We start from the raw sequence: 21,955 nt of genomic DNA on the forward strand, positions 1-21,955 counted from the left end.
AGAATTAAATGCAAATCGGACTTCGAATTACAGAAAATCTATTGGACTTCGGGATTCGGAAAAGCTATTGTTGTGGTGGTCCTTGAGGCGTTTCTGAGCAAAAGTCAAACCAATTTCCACTACAAAAATTATTTGAAACAGAACAGAGAATAACAAAATGTGATTAACACGGGGAAATGGCATAGATAAGAGTTCATCCTTTACCATGTTAACATGTCTTCTCTCATGCGGCGTCCAGGTCTCGTTCTCCAAAAATCTCCTGCTTCATTTCTGCGTGAAAGGTCGTAGCTCCCCCGAAATCTTGCAATAAATTTCATTGTCCAGGAATTACTAATGTATACATCAACCATGGACCTTGCCGTTGGTGGGGAGGCTTGCGTGCCTCAGCGATACAGGTAGCCGTACCGTAGGTGCAACCACAACGGAAGGGTATCTGTTGAGAGGCCAGACAAACGTGTGGTTCCTGAAGAGGGGCAGCAGCCTTTTCAGTAGTTGCAAGGGCAACAGTCTGGATGATTGACTGATCTGGCCTTGTAACAATAACCAAAACGGCCTTGCTGTGCTGGTACTGCGAACGGCTGAAAGCAAGGGGAAACTACAGCAGTAATTTTTCCCGAGGGCATGCAGCTTTACTGTATGATTACATGATGATGGCATCCTCTTGGGTAAAATATTCCGGAGGTAAAATAGTCCCCCATTCGGATCTCCGGGCGGGGACTACTCAAAAGGATGTCGTTATCAGGAGAAAGAAAACTGGCGTTCTACGGATCGGAGCGTGGAATGTCAGATCCCTTAATCGGGCAGGTAGGTTAGAAAATTTAAAAAGGGAAATGGATAGGTTGAAGTTAGATATAGTGGGAATTAGTGAAGTTCGGTGGCAGGAGGAACAAGACTTCTGGTCAGGTGACTACAGGGTTATAAACACAAAATCAAATAGGGGTAATGCAGGAGTAGGTTTAATAATGAATAGGAAAATAGGAATGCGGGTAAGCTACTACAAACAGCATAGTGAACGCATTATTGTGGCCAAGATAGATACGAAGCCCACGCCTACTACAGTAGTACAAGTGTATATGCCAACTAGCTCTGCAGATGACGAAGAAATTGAAGAAATGTATGACGAAATAAAAGAAATTATTCAGATTGTGAAGGGAGACGAAAATTTAATAGTCATGGGTGACTGGAATTCGAGTGTAGGAAAAGGGAGAGAAGGAAACGTAGTAGGTGAATATGGATTGGGGGACAGAAATGAAAGAGGAAGCCGCCTGGTCGAATTTTGCACAGAGCACAACATAATCATAACTAACACTTGGTTTAAGAATCATGATAGAAGGTTGTATACATGGAAGAACCCTGGAGATACTAAAAGGTATCAGATAGATTATATAATGGTAAGACAGAGATTTAGGAACCAGGTTTTAAATTGTAAGACATTTCCAGGGGCAGATGTGGACTCTGACCACAATCTATTGGTTATGACCTGTAGATTAAAACTGAAGAAACTGCAAAAAGGTGGGAATTTAAGGAGATGGGACCTGGATAAACTAAAAGAACCAGAGGTTGTACAGAGATTCAGGAAGAGCATAAGGGAGCAATTGACAGGAATGGGGGAAATAAATACAGTAGAAAAAGAATGGGTAGCTTTGAGGGATGAAGTAGTGAAGGCAGCAGAGGATCAAATAGGTAAAAAGACTAGGGCTAGTAGAAATCTTTGGGTAACAGAAGAAATATTGAATTTAATTGATGAAAGGAGAAAATATAAAAATGCAGTAAGTGAAACAGGCAAAAAGGAATACAAACGTCTCAAAAATGAGATCAACAGGAAGTGCAAAATGGCTAAGCAGGGATGTCTAGAGGACTAATGTAAGGATGTAGAGGCCTATCTCACTAGGGGTAAAATAGATACCGCCTACAGGAAAATTAAAGAGACCTTTGGAGATAAGAGAACGACTTGTATGAATATCAAGAGCTCAGATGGAAACCCAGTTCTAAGCAAAGAAGGGAAAGCAGAAAGGTGGAAGGAGTATGTAGAGGGTCTATACAAGGGCGATGTACTTGAGGACAATATTATGGAAATGGAAGAGGATGTAGATGAAGATGAAATGGGAGATATGATACTGCGTGAAGAGTTTGACAGAGCACTGAAAGACCTGAGTCGAAACAAGGCCCCCGGAGTAGACTATATTCCATTGGAACTACTGACGGCTGTGGGAGAGCCAGTCCTGACAAAACTCTACCATCTGGTGAGCAAGATGTATGAAACAGGTGAAATACCCTCAGACTTCAAGAAGAATATAATAATTCCAATCCCAAAGAAAGCAGGTGTTGACAGATGTGAAAATTACCGAACTATCAGCTTAATAAGTCACAGCTGCAAAATACTAACACGAATTCTTTACAGCCGAATGGAAAAACTAGTAGAAGCCAACCTCGGGGAAGATCAGTTTGGATTCCGTAGAAACACTGGAACACGTGAGGCAATACTGACCTTACGACTTATCTTAGAAGAAAGATTAAGGAAAGGCAAACCTACGTTTCTAGCATTTGTAGACTTAGAGAAAGCTTTTGACAATGTTGACTGGAATACTCTCTTTCAAATTCTAAAGGTGGCAGGGGTAAAATACAGGGAGCGAAAGGCTATTTACAATTTGTACAGAAACCAGATGGCAGTTATAAGAGTCGAGGGACATGAAAGGGAAGCAGTGGTTGGGAAAGGAGTAAGACAGGGTTGTAGCCTCTCCCCGATGTTGTTCAATCTGTATATTGAGCAAGCAGTAAAGGAAACAAAAGAAAAATTCGGAGTAGGTATTAAAATTCATGGAGAAGAAATAAAAACTTTGAGGTTCGCCGATGACATTGTAATTCTGTCAGAGACAGCAAAGAACTTGGAAGAGCAGTTGAATGGAATGGACAGTGTCTTGAAAGGAGGATATAAGATGAACATCAACAAAAGCAAAACAAGGATAATGGAATGTAGTCTAATTAAGTCGGGTGATGCTGAGGGAATTAGATTAGGAAATGAGGCACTTAAAGTAGTAAAGGAGTTTTCTATTTGGGGAGCAAAATAACTGATGATGGTCGAAGTAGAGAGGATATAAAATGTAGGCTGGCAATGGCAAGGAAAGCGTTTCTGAAGAAGAGAAATTTGTTAACATCCAGTATTGATTTAAGTGTCAGGAAGTCATTTCTGAAAGTATTCGTATGGAGTGTAGCCATGTATGGAAGTGAAACGTGGACGATAAATAGTTTGGACAGGAAGAGAATAGAAGCTTTCGAGATGTGGTGCTACAGAAGAATGCTGAAGATTAGATGGGTAGATCACATAACTAATGAGGAAGTATTGAATAGGATTGGGGAGAAGAGAAGTTTGTGGCACAACTTGACCAGAAGAAGGGATCGGTTGGTAGGACATGTTCTGAGGCATCAAGGGACCACCAATTTAGTATTGGAGGGCAGCGTGGAGGGTAAAAATCGAAGAGGGAGACCAAGAGATGAATACACTAAGCAGATTCAGAAGGATGTAGGTTGCAGTAGGTACTGGGAGATGAAAAAGCTTGCACAGGATAGAGTAGCATGGAGAGCTGCATCAAACCAGTCTCAGGACTGAAGACCACAACAACAACACAAATTAAAACCGTCTTGATATTGAATGCAATGTATTTTACATTGCTGCTTCGATCCTCCGAATTTAATACAAACTTCCACAATACATCTGCACATCAATAAGTTTTTTTGTCTTCATCCAACCAAGACTAGCTAATAAGTATGTTAAGCTTCCACTCTCAAGAGACAAAAGTGGGTAGAAAACAAAAAGGGTTACAATTTTTGTACCTTCATTTTCTTACATATTTTCTCTGCCGTCGAGCGCCCACACAGCTGCGACGGTATAATTTATATCCGAGGGAACGAGTGTAGTGCGGCGAAATTCAAAGTCCCGCTACAGGATGGAGCCATCAGAGAGGAGGAAGTCAACCTCCAGTAAGGTGGTGCGTTGGGCTTACTAGTACTGTGTGAAGCGGATGGGAGAGAAGGTTTTGAGATTGTGGAGGAATGTGGATAGGGGATCTCGGTCCTGAGTCCACGTCATGAATGTGTCATCAATGGCCCTGACAATACCAGAGAAGGAAAGTTGCTACTAACCATATAGCGGAGATGCTAAGTCACGATAGGCACAAGAAAAAGATTCACACAATTATAGCTTTCGGCACACACACACACACACACACACACACACACACACACACTCACTCATGCAAATGCAACTTGCACACACGTCTGCAGTCTCAGAGAGCTGAAACCACACTATCGCGACTCAGCATCTCCACTATATGGTGAGTAGCAACTTTCCTTCTCTGGTATTTTTACATTCCATCCTGGATTTTCCGTTGTTTGATCAATGAACCTGAACCAGACTAGGAGTTGAGAGTTTTGGGAGACTAGGAATGTTTCCTCTAGATGGCCCATAAACTGGTTGGGATAGGAGGGTGATATTCAGGTGCTCCTGCTTGTGCCAGAAATTTGTTTGTATACCTTCCCTTCAAAGGAAAAATAGTTGAGAGTCGGTAGGTTGGTAAACAGGAAAGTAACGTCAACAGTGACGAGAAGGGATGCATCACGTAAATGGGTGGAGAGTGGCGGAGAGTCGGTGGAGGAAGCGGTTAGTATCTTTGACGTGAGAGGATAGGCTTCAGGCAATTGGTTGCGGGTATTGTGATCAACACATCCAGGAGCAATTTTTCTGTGGGAGCAGTATAACCAGCTACAATAGCGCATCTACAATTGTTGGATATGTAGATTTTGGAGAGCATGTAGGAGGTGGGTGTGTGGGGTGTTGTTAGGGTGAGAGATATAGACTTCAGGTAGAGGTTCTGGCCAGAGCTCACGGATTTCAGTTGCGACTGGAGGTTACATTGGACATCTGTGATGAGGTCACTCTGGCAGAGGTCGTAGGTGGAGCACGCAGCTGGTAGAGGCCTTCTATCCCGTAGCCATTGCAACTCATTACACCAGTTGTAACTGTACTTTGACTACCGCGCCTCCGCCAGAGCAAAGATGTGATTTACAATCACGCATGCAGGAGAGCGCTGCGCCAGCGACAGATTTTCATAAGTAATTTTGATCTTTCTTTCTTTTTTTTTTTTTTTTTTTTTTTTTTAACGTAGGTGCTTGTTTTAACAACTATTTCATTACTCTCTTGTTATCATACGTTTAAGACGTGTATTTTTTAGTGCTGATGCTAAAGAATGATTTTAAGTGGAAATTAAAACTACATTACGAAACAAACACACAGCGCCTTCAAGTTATTTCAGTAGTGATTCGCAATGGTTATCGCCAAATTTATAAATTAATCCTGACAGTGACAACTCCAAGAAATTTTCATCAGACGGAGAACAAGAGGACCAGCGAACAATAAAAAAAGGACATCCTACAAGAAAATTAAGAAGTATTCCAGACGCAGCCACGAAGACTATATTATAATAGACACTACATTTCTGACAGAATTATAAGGTAAATTTCAACTTATTTCTGATGCTATTTCCTTACAGTCGCTTTTTGTAGTGTTGCCAACCCGGTCTGCTATTCACGGTCAAATTACAGCACTATCTCAATCAGTAATACGAAGTCCATCTTATCCGTAACTTATTCCATCAAAATTCAAAACCCAATCAGATTTTCTATTTTGTATTTTAACGGCAGAACCCCGAGGAAAGGAAACACTACACAGTGGTCGAACATTTGTTTGCAGGGAGGACGATTAGGTCAGAATACGTTTTCACGGTATGTCTAGCTGCCCTTTCTTCTACTGAGAGGTTAGTGTTCTCAGGAAGGGACAGAACCTAGAGGAAAACTTCCTAGGTTACCACAACTCCTAATCCAGAGTTTGGTTCAAGTTTTTTTACAATATCTTCACGATCTGGACTCGAGGGCGAGACACCCTATTTGCGTTCCTTCAGATCCTCGACACCTTCTCTTCCGGCCACTTCACCTGGTCCTCCTAAGCCCAGTGCATCGCCTTACCGGATGCCGACCTCCATTGGTTCAAAAGGCTCTGAGCACTATGGGACTTAACAGCTGTGGTCATCAGTCCCCTAGAACTTAGAACTACTTAAACCTAACTAACCTGAGGACATCACACACATCCATGCCCGAGGCATGCCCGAGGCAGGATTCGAACCTGCGACCGTAGCAGTCGCGCAGTTCCGGACTGAGCGCCTAGAACCGCTAGACCACCACGGCCGGCCCTGACCTTCATTGTCCATCCACACTTCTGCCCACATTAAACCCATTAACTGCCAACAGTAACTGCATTTCGACAGCCGCCATCCCTTCCACACTGTCCTGCTTACCCCGCCTCAAGTGGTGTTCCACTGCCCACCCATCCTACACGATATCCTAGACTATCCCCGCGCCACTCCCATCACCAACCCCTTACGACGGGCACCGTATCCCTGCGGAAGACCCAGATGCGAGACTTGCCCAAACCTCACCCTTCACTTCCTACTCCAGTTCTGTCTCGGGCTTACCCTCTCCCGTCAGGACTGGGCCACTCATGAAAGAAGCCACGTCATACACCACCTCTGCTGCAAATACTGCACAGCTTTTTACATCAGTACGAATACAAACCAGCTGTCCACTAGAACGAAACTGTTGCCGAGAACAAAGCTGACCACCTAGTGGTACAACATTCAGCTGCACACAACACCTTCAACTTCAATGGTGGCAGCCGGCTGAAGTGGCCGTGTGGTTCTAGGCGCTGCAGTCTGGAACCGCGAGTCCACTACGGTCGCAGGTTCGAATCCTGCCTCGGGCACGGATGTGTGTGCTGTCCTTAGGTTAGTTAGGTTTAACTAGTTCTAAGTTCTAGGGGACTAATGACTTCAGAAGTTGAGTCCCATTGTACTCAGAGCCATTCGAACCATTTAAATGCCGCATTCTTTCCTCCCATAAGTGTACTGGCCTAGTTTCTGGTAAACGACCGTCCACACCACCCCCGTGTCACCTCAGCACATGGCACTCCCCACTGACCCCTACAATCGTGCATTACATACCTAGCCTGCATACCTGACATACCTTACTCTCAACCCCTCCCACTACCGAACATTTATAGCCGGCAAACTGGCTGCCTCCCTCTGAGCTGCTAGCCACCCACCCCTAATTCCTCTTTCCGCCTCCCCTTTTACCCACCCCATTCAACATTACCCACCTTAACCAGTTCACCTGACCGACTGAAATATGTGTGTGTGTGTGTGTGTGTGTGTGTGTGTGTGTGTGTGTGTGTGTGGGTGGGTGGGTGCGCGCGTGCGGGCAGCAAGTTTTCTTTTCTGTGTGCCTGTCAAAACAAGTCAATGCTTCTGATTTTCAGTGAGCGGTCTCCATTAATTGAAAACAAGAGATAGGTTAGAAGAGCAGTGCAAGCCACACAATTTGTAAAGTTTCTGGTCAGCTAATTACCTCCGCAACAGCAGAGTCGACAACCCCAGGACTGGCCGGGGCGGCCGCGGGTTCGGAATCGGGTCCGGGTGCGGGTGCGGTCCCACCGAGCAGGGCGGATGCAGTGGCGGCGGTGGGCGGCAGGCCGAGCACGTCCTGCAGGAATGTCCCACCCTGGCTGTGCAGCCAGTTGTCGTGGCCGAACATCTGCCGCAGGCTCTCCACCCTGCGCTTCGTCTCCAGGTGCTCTGCGTTCAAATCTGTGAGAAATGACAAATTGCGTTACGGAGGTTCTGCAAACCGGCAGAACTGATCTGACACCTCCACTGCGTCATATTATTAAAAACAAAGATGCTGTAACTTACCAAACGAAAGCGCCAGTATGTTGATAGAGACAATATCAAACACAAACACAAATTTCAAGCTTTCGCAACCAACGGTTGCTTCATCAGGAAAGAGGGAAGGAGAGGGAAAGACGAAAGGATGTGGGTTTTAAAGGAGAGAGTAAGGAGTCATTCCAATCCCGGGAGCGGAAAGACTTACCTTAGGGGAAAAAGGGACAGGTATACACACACGCACACACGCACACACGCACACACACACACACACACACACACACACACACACACACACACACACATCCATCTGCACATATACAAACCCACAGAAACCATCTTTGTAACCATTGATGCCACTTCCCTATACACAAATATCCCACACGTCCAGGGCCTCGCTGCGATGGAGCACTTCCTTTCACGCTGATCACCTGCCACCCAACCTAAAACCTCTTTCCTCACTACCTTAGCCAGCTTCATCCTGACTCACAACTTCTTCACTTTCGAAGGCCAGACATACCAACAATTAAAGAGAACAGCCATGGGTACCAGGATGGCCCCCTCGTAAGCCAACTTATTTATGGGTCGCTTAGAGGAAGCCTTCTTGGTTACCCAGGCCTGCCAACCCAAAGTTTGGTACAGATTTATTGATGACATCTTCACGATCTGGACTCACAGTGAAGAAGAACTCCAGAATTTCTTCTCCAACCTCAACTCCTTTGATTCCATCAGATTCACCTGGTCCTACTCCAAATCCCATGCCACTTTCCTCGACATTGACCTCCATCTGTCCAATGGCCAGCTTCACACATCTGTCCACATCAAACCTACCAACAAGCAACAGTACCTCCATTATGACAGCTGCCACCCATTCCATATCAAATGGTCCCTTCCTTACAGCTTAGGTCTTCGTGGCAAACGAATCTGCTCCAATCCTGAATCCCTGAACCATTACACCAACAACCTGAAAACAGCTTTCGCATCCCGCAACTACCCTCCCGACCTGGTACAGAAGCAAATAACCAGAGCCACTTCCTCATCTCCTCAAACCCAGAACCTCCCACAGAAGAACCCTAAAAGTGCCCCACTTGTGACAGGATACTTTCCGGGACTGGACCAGACTCTGAATGTGGCTCTCCAGCAGGGATACGACTTCCTCAAATCCTGCCCTGAAATGAGATCCATCCTTCATGAAATCCTCCCCACTCCACCAAGAGTGTCTTTCCGCCGTCCACCTAAACTTCGTAACCTCTCAGTTCATCCCTATGAAATCCTCAAACCACCTTCCCTACCCTCTGGCTCCTACCCTGTCCTGTAACCCGGAAGGTGTACACGATCAAAGGCAGAGCCACATGTGAAAGCACCCACGTGATTTACCAACTGACCTGCCTACACTGTGATGCATTGTATGTGGGAATGACCAGCAACAAACTGTCCATTCGCATGAATGGACACAGGCAGACAGTGTTTGTTGGTAATGAGGATCACCCTGTGGCTAAACATGCCTTGGTGCACAGCCAGCACATCTTGGCACAGTGTTACACTGTCTGGGTTATCTGCATACTTCCCACTGACACCGACCTATCAGAACTCCGGAGATGGGAACTTGCCCTTCAATATATCCTCTCTTCCCGTTACCCACCTGGCCTCAACCTCCGCCAATTTCAAGTTGCCGCCCCTTGTATATCACTTGTCACTCAACAACATCTTTGCCTCTGTACTTCTGCCTCGACTGACATCTCTGCCCAAACTCTTTGCCTTTACATATGTCTGCTTGTGTCTGTATGTGTGTGTGTGTGTGTGTGTGTGTGTGTGTGTGTGTGTGTGTGTGTGGGTGCATGCGTGCGCGCACGAGTGTATACCTGTCCCTTTTTCGCCCTAAGGTAAGTCTTTCTGCTCCCGGGATTGCAATGACTCCTTACCCTCTCCCTTAAAACCCACTGTCGGCCCCAGAGGTGGGGAAGCGAGCCGGACGGACACCTAATCCTGATGCCAGGTGAATAACCATTGGCCTGGTCCGAATGCAGTTTTTAAGTGGTTTCGCACACTCCTTAACACAAATGTTGACTCCGACAGCCCACCTCAGAAGAGAGTCACGCGGAGAGTTAAAATATAGTAAGACAGGGAATAGGCTTCACACAATTCACAGAGCGATGGCACCACATGCCACTCTCCTCTAAGCTCGAGTAAAGGAAGTACCACCAACTCAATTTAAAACCTGAGCAGCTATAACAGTGCTACAGACAGAAACGTTAAATTCTCATTTTCTTCAAAGTGGGTACCACAGCAAAGATTTTATTTAAAGAAGGTGGTATTTTATACTTCCGCTGTATTAATTTTATTTGTTCAGAACTAGTTCCAGCCTTCTGGAAATTATATAATATATTCTATTTTGTACCAAACCACAAAATCACTTGAGAATGGTCTAGAAGGCTGAAAGTAGTAGAGAACAAATAAAATTATAACAACAAAAGTAAAAATGTCACCTTGTGTTACGTTCTAATTCTCAGTAAAGAGAGCTTATAATACATGTGATATCCTAGTGTGCAAAGTAAACAATAAATTACAGTTATTAACTTTCACATTGTTTCTACTGGAAATATAAACAGAATAAGCTGATGACTTTCCTAAGTCCATCTCCAAAATTATGGCATTTTATTTTCCTCACAATACAAGCAAGACTTCCCTGCAGTTATTTTTTGTACTAAGTAATGTATCTTCCAGACACAATAGCATTTTGTATGGTGGCACGGATAACAAATGATATACTTATGTCACTGATAACACGTGAAATACTTCAGTTGATCAATGAAAGAAGGAAGTACAAAAATATTCAGGGAAATTCAGGGATATAGAAATACAAGTCACTTAAGAATGCAATAAATAGTAAGTGCAGGGAAGTTCAGGCAAAGTGGCTGCAAGAAAAATGCAAAGACATTAAAAAAGAAATGATTGTCAGGACGGATTCAGCATATAGGAAAGTCAAAATGACCTTTGGTGAAATTAAAAGTGAGGTTAGTAACATTACGAATTCTGTGGGAAATCCCCTGTTAAATGCAGAGGAGAGAGAGGAAAGATGGAAAGAGTACACTGAATACCTCTATGAGGAGGAGGACTTACCTGATGACCTGATAGAAAAAGAAACAGGAGTTGACAAAAGAGATTTAGGGGATCCAGTATAAGAATCAGAATTTAATACAGCTTTGGAAGACTTAAGATCAAAGGAATAAAATGAAATGAAATGATCGTGTGGCTCTGATCGCCGGGAGGCTCCATCGGGGAAGTTTGACCACTGGGTTGCAAGTCTATTTTAGGTGATGCCACGTCGGTTGACTTGCCGATGATGAGGATAACACGATACCTCTTCCACGAGCAGAGAAAAATCTGCAACTCAGCCGGGAATCAAACCCGGGCACGCTGCACGGTAGGCAAATATGTTGCCACTCAGTTAAGAAGGTGGTCTGGCAGAAGGGATAGATAACATTATATTGAAATTTCTAAAATCGTTCGGGGGGAAGTGGCAGCAAAACGTCTATTTACGTTGGTGTGTAGAATATGAGACTGGTGACATTCCATCAGACTTTTGGAAAAACATCATCCACACAATTCCGAAGAAGCAAGAGCTGACAAGTGCGAGAATTATTGCACTATCAGCTTAACAGCTCACTCGTCCAAGTTGCTGGCGAGAATAATACAGGGAAGAATGGAAAAGAAAATTGAGGATCTGTTAGATGGCGATCAGTTTGGCTTTAGGAAAAGTAAAGGCATGAGAGAGGCAATTCTGACAATGTGGTTGATAATGAAAGCAACACTAAAGAAAAATCGAGACACGTTCATAGGATTTGTTGACCCGGTAAAAGTATTTGACAACGTAAAATGGTGCACGATGCCCGAAATTCCGTAAAAAATACGGGTAATATACAAAGGCGGGTAATACATGACATGTACAACAAGCAAAGAGGAACAGTAAGTCTGGAAGACCAAGAATGACAGGGATGCAGTCTATCAGCCCTACTGTTGAATCATTACACTGAAGAGGCAGTGGGGGAAATAAAAGAAAGGTTGAAGAGTGGGATTAAAGTTCAGGGTTAAAGGATATCAATGATAAAATTTGCTGATGACGTTGCTATCCTCAGTGAAAGTGAAGATGGACTGAAAAGTGATGCAGAGATACAACCTAGAGCAAATACCTGGAAGGTTTCTGCAATGGTGACAGTGATCTCGTGAAATTTCTTTTTTCTGTTACACGATAATGTTTTGGCGTTCCTCCAGTGTTTGACCAATTTTTCTTCATTGACCATCTAATTTGGAAAACTGTGACTGTTATAAATATGTATGCCATAGAAATGATACAAAATGTTACTCCATTTACAAAACACTCAATGTGCCACTCGTGGAGAGATGTTTACGATAAAACTGAAGATTTCCCTCGGAGTAATATTGAAAGTGGTCTTCAATCTGAAGGCAGAATTAGTTGACTATTTTACAGAAGACTGGCTGGAACAAACTCCATTTCCTTAGAATGTTCTTTCTCATATCAGTTTTTTCTTCAAATGCTTTGGATGCTGCAATTATTTCCACCTCTCACAGCTCAGGGTTATCAGCGTACGAGAGGGAGCCAGGGGAACAACAGTAATTAGAATATTGACAGCAAATGAAAAGAACTTTATGTACTAAAAATAAATGTAGAAATGTAGCTCTCATCTGAGAGCACAGCATGATTCAAAGGAAAAATTCAGGTGCTACATTCCAGAGAAGGATATAAAGTGGGCTTTATGAGTTTTCCATCTGTGTGATTCAGAAAGTGGGTACGTTTTTTTCCGCATTCCATATTAGGGACAGACAACTACAGAAAGTCTAACTTCTCTCGATTTACCTTTGGCCCAGCAATTGCTAGAGATTCACATTATCACACTATCACTCCTTTACTGGTGGATTCGACACGATCCCTCGAATAGCTCAGGAACTGCACAAAATGAAATTTCAAACAGAAAATGTTATGCCTTCTAGGCAGGATCTTCCATGCGATTTGAAGAAAATGAAACTTGCCGAATGTGGGTTACGTGGCTATTAAAGTGAGATGAAAATTACAAGTCTTTCATTCCGTGATGAGAGCTTATCGATTGTCGAGTACATTTGTTGGTCCTCAAACCCAGTTAACCACCTGTTTTAGGAAGAAAGAACCTGTACTTATATTTGATTAGCACGGTGTGTTTTGGCAGTAATCTGCCAGCCTAAGATGTGTTTACTGTTAGTTTTACATTGTAGTTAGTACGAAGTGAGATCAGTTTTCTTTGCTGTGAATGCAAGTGAGGTTGAGTGTCGAAAGAGAAACCTGTCCGGGAAGATAAATACCTTACAGTGCAGGGCTGGGCACGGCCGAGACCCAGCTGGTGACTCGGCTCTGCTCGGAACTTCCCGGAACAGTACGACACTTCATTTAGCATCGCAGTGCAGCATTTTGGAGTTCGCTGAACTCTCTGAGGGTCAGGGCTGTTTACACATCACTATTTGTTTGTGGTATGAGGGACTTTCACAGGTCCAGTTGCCGTTTTCACAAAAAGAGGCAATGTAGCCATCTATTGATATTCACAGGTCTGGTGGTTGTTCTCACAAAAAAGAGGCGATGTAGCGATCTTTCGTCACATCTCTTTAAAATGAATGGGAATGACAGAAGTGAGGGGTGAGAAATCTCAATTTGCACAAGTGACGGGCACTGCTCAGTTGCTATGAAATGAGATTATACTACTGTGCAGAAAGAATTTAAGTTTTCAGATGACAATGAGAGCAAAAAATTACAATGATCGACAGATGTGATTCGTCGTTCTGCACATAAGGTAGTACTTTGTGGTAAATTTGCAGGCACGGAGCACGTGAAGAAATTGGTGGTACGATAGCAAAAATTGTTAAGTTGCACCCATTATTCCATTTTCAGTTGCAACAGTTTTCAGTGGAAGTGCATGAAGAATATGGTGACTATATATTACTCGAAATTCAAGGGGAGAGAAAAGTTTTAGGCCACATCTCCAAATCGAAACAAAGTTGGTCCATTGTAATATGAGACACAATTTAGGTCGAATGAATGACGATACAGCTACAGTAGTTTGGTTCGAGTCGTAAGCTTAGCAGTTTACCAGGTAGCCATTGCTATGCGTCAGGTGCTCCGTCCGTATTTATACGGGTACCCTTCCTTTTTCACGTGCTTCATCTGGTTTGAATTGATTGCTTATTTCTCTTTGATCTGATAAGTGCCATTTTCTTTGTTATAGGTGTTTACGTCACTCTAAGCTAAAAATGCATTACTGTACTGTGTCATGCATTGTTTGTCGCATTCTGATAATGAGTGTTTACGGCCTGTCGCTGCTCGTGGCATGGCTTGCTTTTTGCACGCTACCGCCACTTACAATTTAAAAAAGAGAGAGAGGAATCGTCTCATTACCGAAACAATGGCAAGAGACAGATATTTGTTGTTACTTACACTGCTGCTTTCTTTGATAATGATCAACAAGAACCAAATAATAGACTGTGTATGATAGATGACGTTCTGAACGAGAGTTTAGTGAAAATTTTTCTCCATTTGAAAATCTTTGCAGACGCCTCTTTAGTACATTACATTCTGCACAGAAATTGCCATGCTTCATTTCTGACTGTATCACTATTCGGCATAAGAAAAATAGGAATATAAACATGACACGATATGTATATTCTTAAGTGTTTGCTGTTGTCTCACTCTTAGTTTCGTAGTTTATTAGGCAGACAGGATTTAAATGAGATAGCAGCAAACACTGAAAGAATACATGGCAAAATGTTTATATTTGTATTATTCTTATGGTGAAGAGAATACTGCGTGTGATTCACAATTCATAAAAGTTCCTATTAGCAACCATCTCTTCTCACAGGTAGGAAGAAATTCAGAATGTAGAGTTTGCCATATTGACAAACATCCCAAATAGTCTTGCCAGTCAGATTTTCGTAATATACTGAAATGCTGCTACATTCGAAGATGAACAATACGGAATTTGTATTTACTTCGTTGGATAATGTATGAAAATGCAGTGGTTGAAACTCGGGGTGGAGAAAAAAAAAGCTCGTCTTTTACCTTTTTTTAATTTATTTACTGACGCAGAGGTTTTGGTGCCAGTATTTACCTTTGTGCCTGCCTGTGTAGCGCTACATATATTCGACGGCAGAAGTTAGTTGTGGCGGCACCCACCAACATTTTTCAGAACTTCCGCTTGCTTTGCACTCGATTCTAAGCCGCAGGTGGTTTTTTGGTTTACAAAAACAAAAAAACAAAAAAGTGCGGCTTAGATTTGAGTAAATATGGTATATTGCTATGACATGTCAAAGTTGCAGACAGGCACAACTAAAAGACACTCATACACACACAGTCTTCCACCCACAGAATGCATTCCGGTCTGAGCTGCTGGAGACGGCGGTCACGTGTGCGTGTGGTGTGCTCGCTTGTACGAATCAAAGGAGTGTGCTTCGCTTTCTCATTCTGACAGTGCCTGTGGCTGAAAGCTTATGTGTAAGGATGTTTTAATTGTGCCTGTCTACAACTTAGCATGTCATCTTCATGGTAAGTAACAACCTATCTTTTCCAACACTGTTAATTATGTATGTTTTTAATTTTATTTTGAGTTGGTAGGGACTCCTAAATTTTTGGTGTATGATAGAAGGGAGCTTACCGCAAGAGTACAAGAAGGCAAAAGCTACACAAACATTATTTTTTTAATCTCATGTTTTGACTGTGCCTATCACAGTTTAAGCTAAAACAGATTTATATTGCCAGCAACAAAATCTTTAAGGAGTAAATGTATTAGGAAATGACTGTTAGAACGCAATGATCCTTAAAAAGACTTCTCCAAGATGTACAATTATCCACTTTACAGAATATTTTTACAGCTCAAGTCTACAGAACAAACACTTTGTTTACTTCGGATGTGTTGACCCAGACGATAATTCCGTAAAACAACTCGACTGAAAATACGCACAGTAAGTCGAAGCTCCTCTCTTTAGGTCATCACAGTGAGAGACGTTTCTAAGATGTAACAGGCCAAACTGAGCTCTTTCATTAGAGTTTACCAGTGTGTCAACTCCATTTTGACTCGCCGTCCAGCTCGATCCCGAGGAATTTTACGCACTCCACTTCATTCAGTGTACGACCGTCAATGTCTACGTCTGGTCTCAAAAAGTAACTACTGTTTGTTTGAAATTGTATAATGTGAGTATCTGTGGCATTAAGACTCGAGCTGTTCACCGTGAGCCACTCTCAGATCTATTCGGCTGCCATCTGACGTGTGTCGGCTGGGGCACAGTTCAGATCTGCGATTAGGACGCTCGTGTCGTTGGCAAATCTTACAACTTTTGTAGTATCGCTTAAAGTCGCTGAAAAATGATTTATGTCAGTTAGTAAAGAGAGTGGGCCCAGTACCATTCCTTGTGGCGTGCCACATGTTACTTTATTCCATTCTGAGCCTGAGAAATACCCTGTTAATGAGACCATCTGCTTTCTGTTGTGGAAGATAGATCTTAATCGTGCAAGAGTGATGCCATTAATTCTGTAACACATCAGTTTGCTAAGTAGAATGGTGTAATTGACAAGGTAAGATACTTTGGCAAGGACACAGCATATACCGACAGGATAATTTTTCTCAGTTAGCTCTACTCTCACTTTGTTTGTCAGGCACGAGACAAAATTAAGGTCGTAATGAAAATGGAGAAGAAGCCTGGAGAACCGATAGAAGACGGACTGGGGAACTTCTCCGCAGGATTACGAGAGAGAACCGACGTTCGGACAACTGCCCGACACGAAGTGGGTGCGTCACGTCGCATCTAAATAGATCCTGCACGAATCACACAGGAGAGCCTAGAAGGGGCCCGGATCTGGCTGCTGATGGTGACAGTGAACCTACTAAATTATTTTTGTTTCAGAGTGATATCACAGTCAATATTGTAGGCCATCTAACTTCGTTACTACACTGACAGGGAAAATAAAAAAAAAACAGCAACACCGAAAGGTAATTAATGTACAGTAATGAAATTTAAGGAAAGCATTTATGTTGGTAACATATTTCAGTGATTAACATTGAACATCACAGAGGAAGACTGCACTGTAGTTCCTTCTCTAGATTGTCGCTCAGATGACAAAATGGTAGATATCGAAATATACGACAGAGGGAGAGAGAAACAATTAAAATCGCTCACAAGAGGAAAGGCCGCTGGACCTTATGGGATACCAGTTCGATTTTACACAAAGTACGCAAAGGAAGTTGCCCCTGTTCTTGCAGCGGTGTACCGTAGGTCTCTAGAAGAGTGTAGCGTTCCAAAGGATTGGAAAAGGGCACAGGTCATCCCCGTTTTCAAGAAGGGACGTCGAACAGATGTGCAGAACTATAGATCTGTATCTCTAACGTCAATCAGTTGTAGAATTTTGGAACACACATTACGTTCGAGTATAATGACTTTTCTGGAGACTAGAAATCTACTCTGTAGGAATCAGCACAGGTTTCGAAAAAGACGGTCGTGTGAAACCCAGCTTGCGCTATTCATCCACGAGACTCAGAGGGCCATAGACACGGGTTCCCAGGTAGATGCCGTGTTTCTTGACTTCCACAAGGTGTTTGATAGTTCCCCACAGTCGTTTAATGAACAAAGTAAGAGCATATGGACTATCAGACCAATTGTGTGATTTGATTGAAGAGTTCCTAGATAACAGAATGCAGCATGTCATTCTCAATGGAGAGAAGTCTTCCGAAGTAAGAGTGATTTCAGGTGTGCTGCAGGGGAGTGTCGTAGGACCATTGCTATTCACAATATACATAAATGACCTTGTGGATAACATCAGAAGTTCACTGAGGCTTTTTGCGGATGATGCTGAGGTATATCGAGAGGTTGTAACGATGGAAAATTGTGCTGAAATGCAGGAGGATCTGCAGCGAATTGACGCACGGTGCAGGGAATGGCAATTGAATCTCAATGTAGACAAGTGTAATGTGCTGCGAATACATAGAAAGAAAGATCCTTTGTCATTTAGCAACAATATAGCAGGTCAGCAACTGGAAGCAGTTAATTCCATAAATTATCTGGGAGTATGCATTAGGAGTGATTTAAAATGGAATGATCATATAAAGTTGATCGTCGGTAAAGCAGATGCCAGACTGAGATTCATTGGAAGAATCCTAAGGAAATGCAATCCGAAAACAAAGGAAGTAGGTTACAGTACAGTTACTGCTTGAATACTGCTCAGCAGTGTGGGATCCGTACCAGATAGGGTTGATAGAAGAGATAGAGAAGATCCAACGGAGAGCAGTGCGCTTCGTTACAGGATCATTTAGTAATCGCGAAAGCGTTACGGAGATGATAGATAAACTCCAGTGGAAGACTCTGCAGGAGAGACGCTCAGTAGCTCGGTACGAGCTTTTGTTGAAGTTTCGAGAACATACCTTCGAGTAGTATATTGCTCCCTCCTATGTATATCTCGAGAAGAGACCGTGAGGATAAAATCAGAGAGATTAGAGCCCACACGGAAGCATACCGACAATCCTCCTTTCCACAAACAATACGAGACCGGAATAGAAGGAAGAACCGATAGAGGTACTCAAGGTACCCTCCGCCACACACCGTCAGGTAGCTTGTGGAGTATGGATGTAGATGTAGACGTAGGTTAATGTAAGCACGAGATAAGTCACTGCAAAATGTGAGATGACGGTTCATTAAGAACCTGCGTAATCACCAAAATGTCGAATGCAAGCATGTGAACGTGTATACACTGTGTTGCACAGGTGTCAGATGTCAGTTTGTGGGACGGAGCCCGTGCCCGTTGCACTCAGTCGTTCGACACAGGTACAGTTAATGCCGTCTGTGGACGGTGCTGGAGTTGTCACCCGGTGACGCCCTGTACGTATTCGATAGGAACCACGTCCGGAAATCGAGCGGTCCGAGGTGACGTGTCGACGCTCCGTAGAGCGTGTCGGGTTACAACTGCAGCGTGCGGGTGAGCATTAACCTGTCGGAAAACACCTCTCAGAATGCTGTTAACGAATGGCAGAACAACGGGTCAAATCGCCAAACTGACACACAAATTTGGAGTCGGAGAGTGCTCCAGCTGCCACATAAAATGACACAGCCAGATCATAACTCCAGGTCGGGTCCGACGTCTAACACTCAGACAGGTCGGCCGCAGGTCCTACACTGGCCCCCTCCTAACCGACACGTGGCCACCACTGGCACCGAGGCAGAACCGGCTTTCATCAGGAAACAAAACAGGTCTCCACCCCGCCCTCCGACAAGGTCTCGCTCGACAACTGGCAACTGACGGCAGTTTCAGGTCGGTGAAAAGCACGCTAGAGGGTTTCTGGCTCGGACGTATCCTCCAAGTAAGCAATTTGTAACAGTTCGTCGTGACCATGGTGTCAGCTGCTGCTCAAATTGCTGCCGTAGAGGCCGTACAGTGCGCCAGACCGTTACACTGGACACGACGGTCTTCCCTCTCGGTTGATATGGGCAAGTCTTCAGGTCCAGATCGTACACCGATTAGGTTCCTTTCAGATTACGCTGATACAATAGCTCCCTACTTAGCAATCGTATACAACCGCTTGCTCACCGATAGATCTGTACCTGCAGATTGGAAAATTGCGTAGGTCGCACCAGTGTTTAAGAAGGGTAGTAGGAGTAATGCATCGAACTACAGACCTATATCATTGACGTCGGTTTGCAGTAGGGTTTTGGAGCATATACTGTATTGAAACATTATGAATCACCTCGAAGGGAACGATCTATTGATACGTAATCAGCACGGTTTCAGAAAACATCGTTCTTGTGCAACGCAGCTAGCTCTTTATTCGCACGAAATAATGGCCGCTATCGATAGGGGATCTCAAGTTGATTCCGTATTTCTAGATTTCCGGAAAGCTTTTGACACCGTTCCTCCCAAGTGACTTCTAATCGAGCTGCGGGCCTATGGGGTATCGTCTCAGTTGTGCGACTGGATTCGTGATTTCCTGTCAGGAATAGACGGCAAATCATCGAGTAAAACTGAAGTGATATCAGGTGTCCCCCAGAGAAGCGTCCTGGGTGACAATCTGAGCAGTTCTCTTAGGTTGTTCGCAAATGATGCTGTAATTTACCGTCTAGTAAGGTTATCCAAAGACCAGTATCAGTTGCAAAGCGATTTAGAAAAGATTGCTGTATGGTGTGGCAGGTGGCAGTTGACGCCAAATAACGAAAAGTGTGAGGTGATCCACACGAGTTCCAAAACAAATCCGTTGGAATTCGGTTACTCGATAAATAGTACAATTCTCGAGGCTGTCAATTCAACTAAGTATCTGGGTGTTAAAATTACGAACAACTTCAGTTGGAAAGACCACACAGATAATATTGTGGGGAAGGTGAGCCAAAGGTTGCGTTTCATTGGCAGGACACTTAGAAGATGCAACAAGTTCACTAAAGAGACAGCTTACACTACACTCGTTCGCCCTCTGTTAGAATATTGCTGCGCGGTGTGGGATCCTTAGCATGTGGGATTGACGGAGGACATTGAAAGGGTGCAAAAAAGGGCAGCTCGTTTTGTATTAACACGTAATAGGGGAGAGAGTGTGGCAGATATGATACGCGAGTTGGGATGGAAGTCATTAAAGCAAATACGCTTATCGTCGCGGCGAGATCTATTTACGAAATTTCAGTCACCAACTTTCTCTTCCGAATGCAAAAATATTTTGTTGAGCCCAACCTACATAGGTAGAAATGATCATCAAAATAATCAATCAGAGCTCGAACAGAAAGGTTTAGGTGTTCGTTTTTTCCCACGCACTGTTCGGGAGTGGAATGGTAGAGACATAGTATGATTGTGGTTCGATGAACCCTCTGCCAAGCACTTAAATGCGAATAGCAGAGTAGTCATGTAGATGTAGATGTAGATGTGCCACGTGGCCGTCTGGAGCCCGGTCTTCTCGCGACCGTACATTCTCGTTACCACTGCTGGCAGAAATCCTGCACAGTGGCTACATTCCTGCAGAGCCTTTCTGCAATATTGCAGAAGGGAATCCAGCTTTTTGTAGCCGTATTACACGGCCTCAATCAAACTCAGTGAGAAGCTGAAAATGGCATCTTCGTCACCTTAAAGGCATTGTCAACTAGCATTATCTCACCACGTCCAATCTCAAAGGTAACTAATGCTGTTATGGCATAAATTTAAAACAAACCAACTGACCGGGTGGTGAGCTGCGGATTGACGTGACGCTGCCTATCAGGGAGCCGTCATCTGTGGGGTCTGCAGCCTCCAGGTCCGATATGACGGCCTTCCGCACGTGACGCGACTTCCTCACGGGTGCAGTCCTGCTGCCGTCGCCGCCGCCTGCCGTCGACTGTCTCCTTCCTGTCACAACACACACACGTACACACATAGTATATAACATCAAGTGATGTAGCTCATTAAGTAAAATGACAATGTATGTTTAATAGTGGCAACTACTTATTTACAGCCGATACAAGAGAGATGCCTATTTAAAGGTTTTCCTGACCCTCAAAATACCCCACACAGTATGTATAAACCATTGATAACAATGAGGAGTTCTTCGGGTATCATTAGCAATGCCAGTTCAGTGTGCCTACAGATTTTCAGAGGATAAAATTCGTGAAATTATCATTACCTCTTCAGTTACATTCATGACCTCTCAAAGACATGTGTGGCACAATGATAAAAACACTTTCTTTAAGAACCTGATGGTGGTTGAAATGAAGTTCAGGATGCCTAAAGATGTTCAGCAAATTCGTGACCTCTCAAAAATATGTGTGGCACCACGATAAACACACTTTCTTTAAGAACCTGAATGGTGGTTGATATGACAGCCGAATGTAACAATTCTTATATCACTTAAACTGTGTGTCACGATGAATACTGTAATTATGTATGCCCTTTAGTATACCTCTCATAAAATGCTATGTTGTTGTTGTTTGTTGTTGTTGTTGTTGTGGTCTTCAGTCCAGAGACTGGTTTGATGCAGCTCTCCATGCTACTCTATCCTGTGCAAGCTTCTTCATCTCCCAGTACCTACTGCAACCTACATCCTTCTGAATCTGCTTAGTGTATTCATCTCTTGGTCTCCCTCTACGATTTTTACCCTCCACGCGTACCTCCAATACCAAATTCATGACCCTTTTATGCCTCAGAACGTATCCTACCAACT

General features: G+C 43.6%; 1 protein-coding gene across 1 annotated transcript in view; it reads right to left on the reverse strand.

Annotated features, from left to right (window-relative positions):
• The window catches only part of LOC124552655 (serine/threonine-protein kinase 11-interacting protein), a 277,366-nt gene that overhangs the window by 177,993 nt on the left and 77,418 nt on the right, over positions 1 to 21,955 (reverse strand). Inside the window, exons 6-7 of the mRNA XM_047126981.1 lie at positions 20,980 to 21,144; positions 7,453 to 7,691 (exon numbers count right to left, since the gene is read on the reverse strand). Of these exons, the coding sequence (XP_046982937.1) occupies positions 7,453 to 7,691; positions 20,980 to 21,144 (404 nt within the window). The remainder of the gene's footprint in view (positions 1 to 7,452; positions 7,692 to 20,979; positions 21,145 to 21,955) is intronic.

This window comes from Schistocerca americana, chromosome 10, assembly GCF_021461395.2.
Source record: "Schistocerca americana isolate TAMUIC-IGC-003095 chromosome 10, iqSchAmer2.1, whole genome shotgun sequence".
Classification (NCBI taxonomy): Eukaryota; Metazoa; Arthropoda; class Insecta; order Orthoptera; family Acrididae; genus Schistocerca; species Schistocerca americana.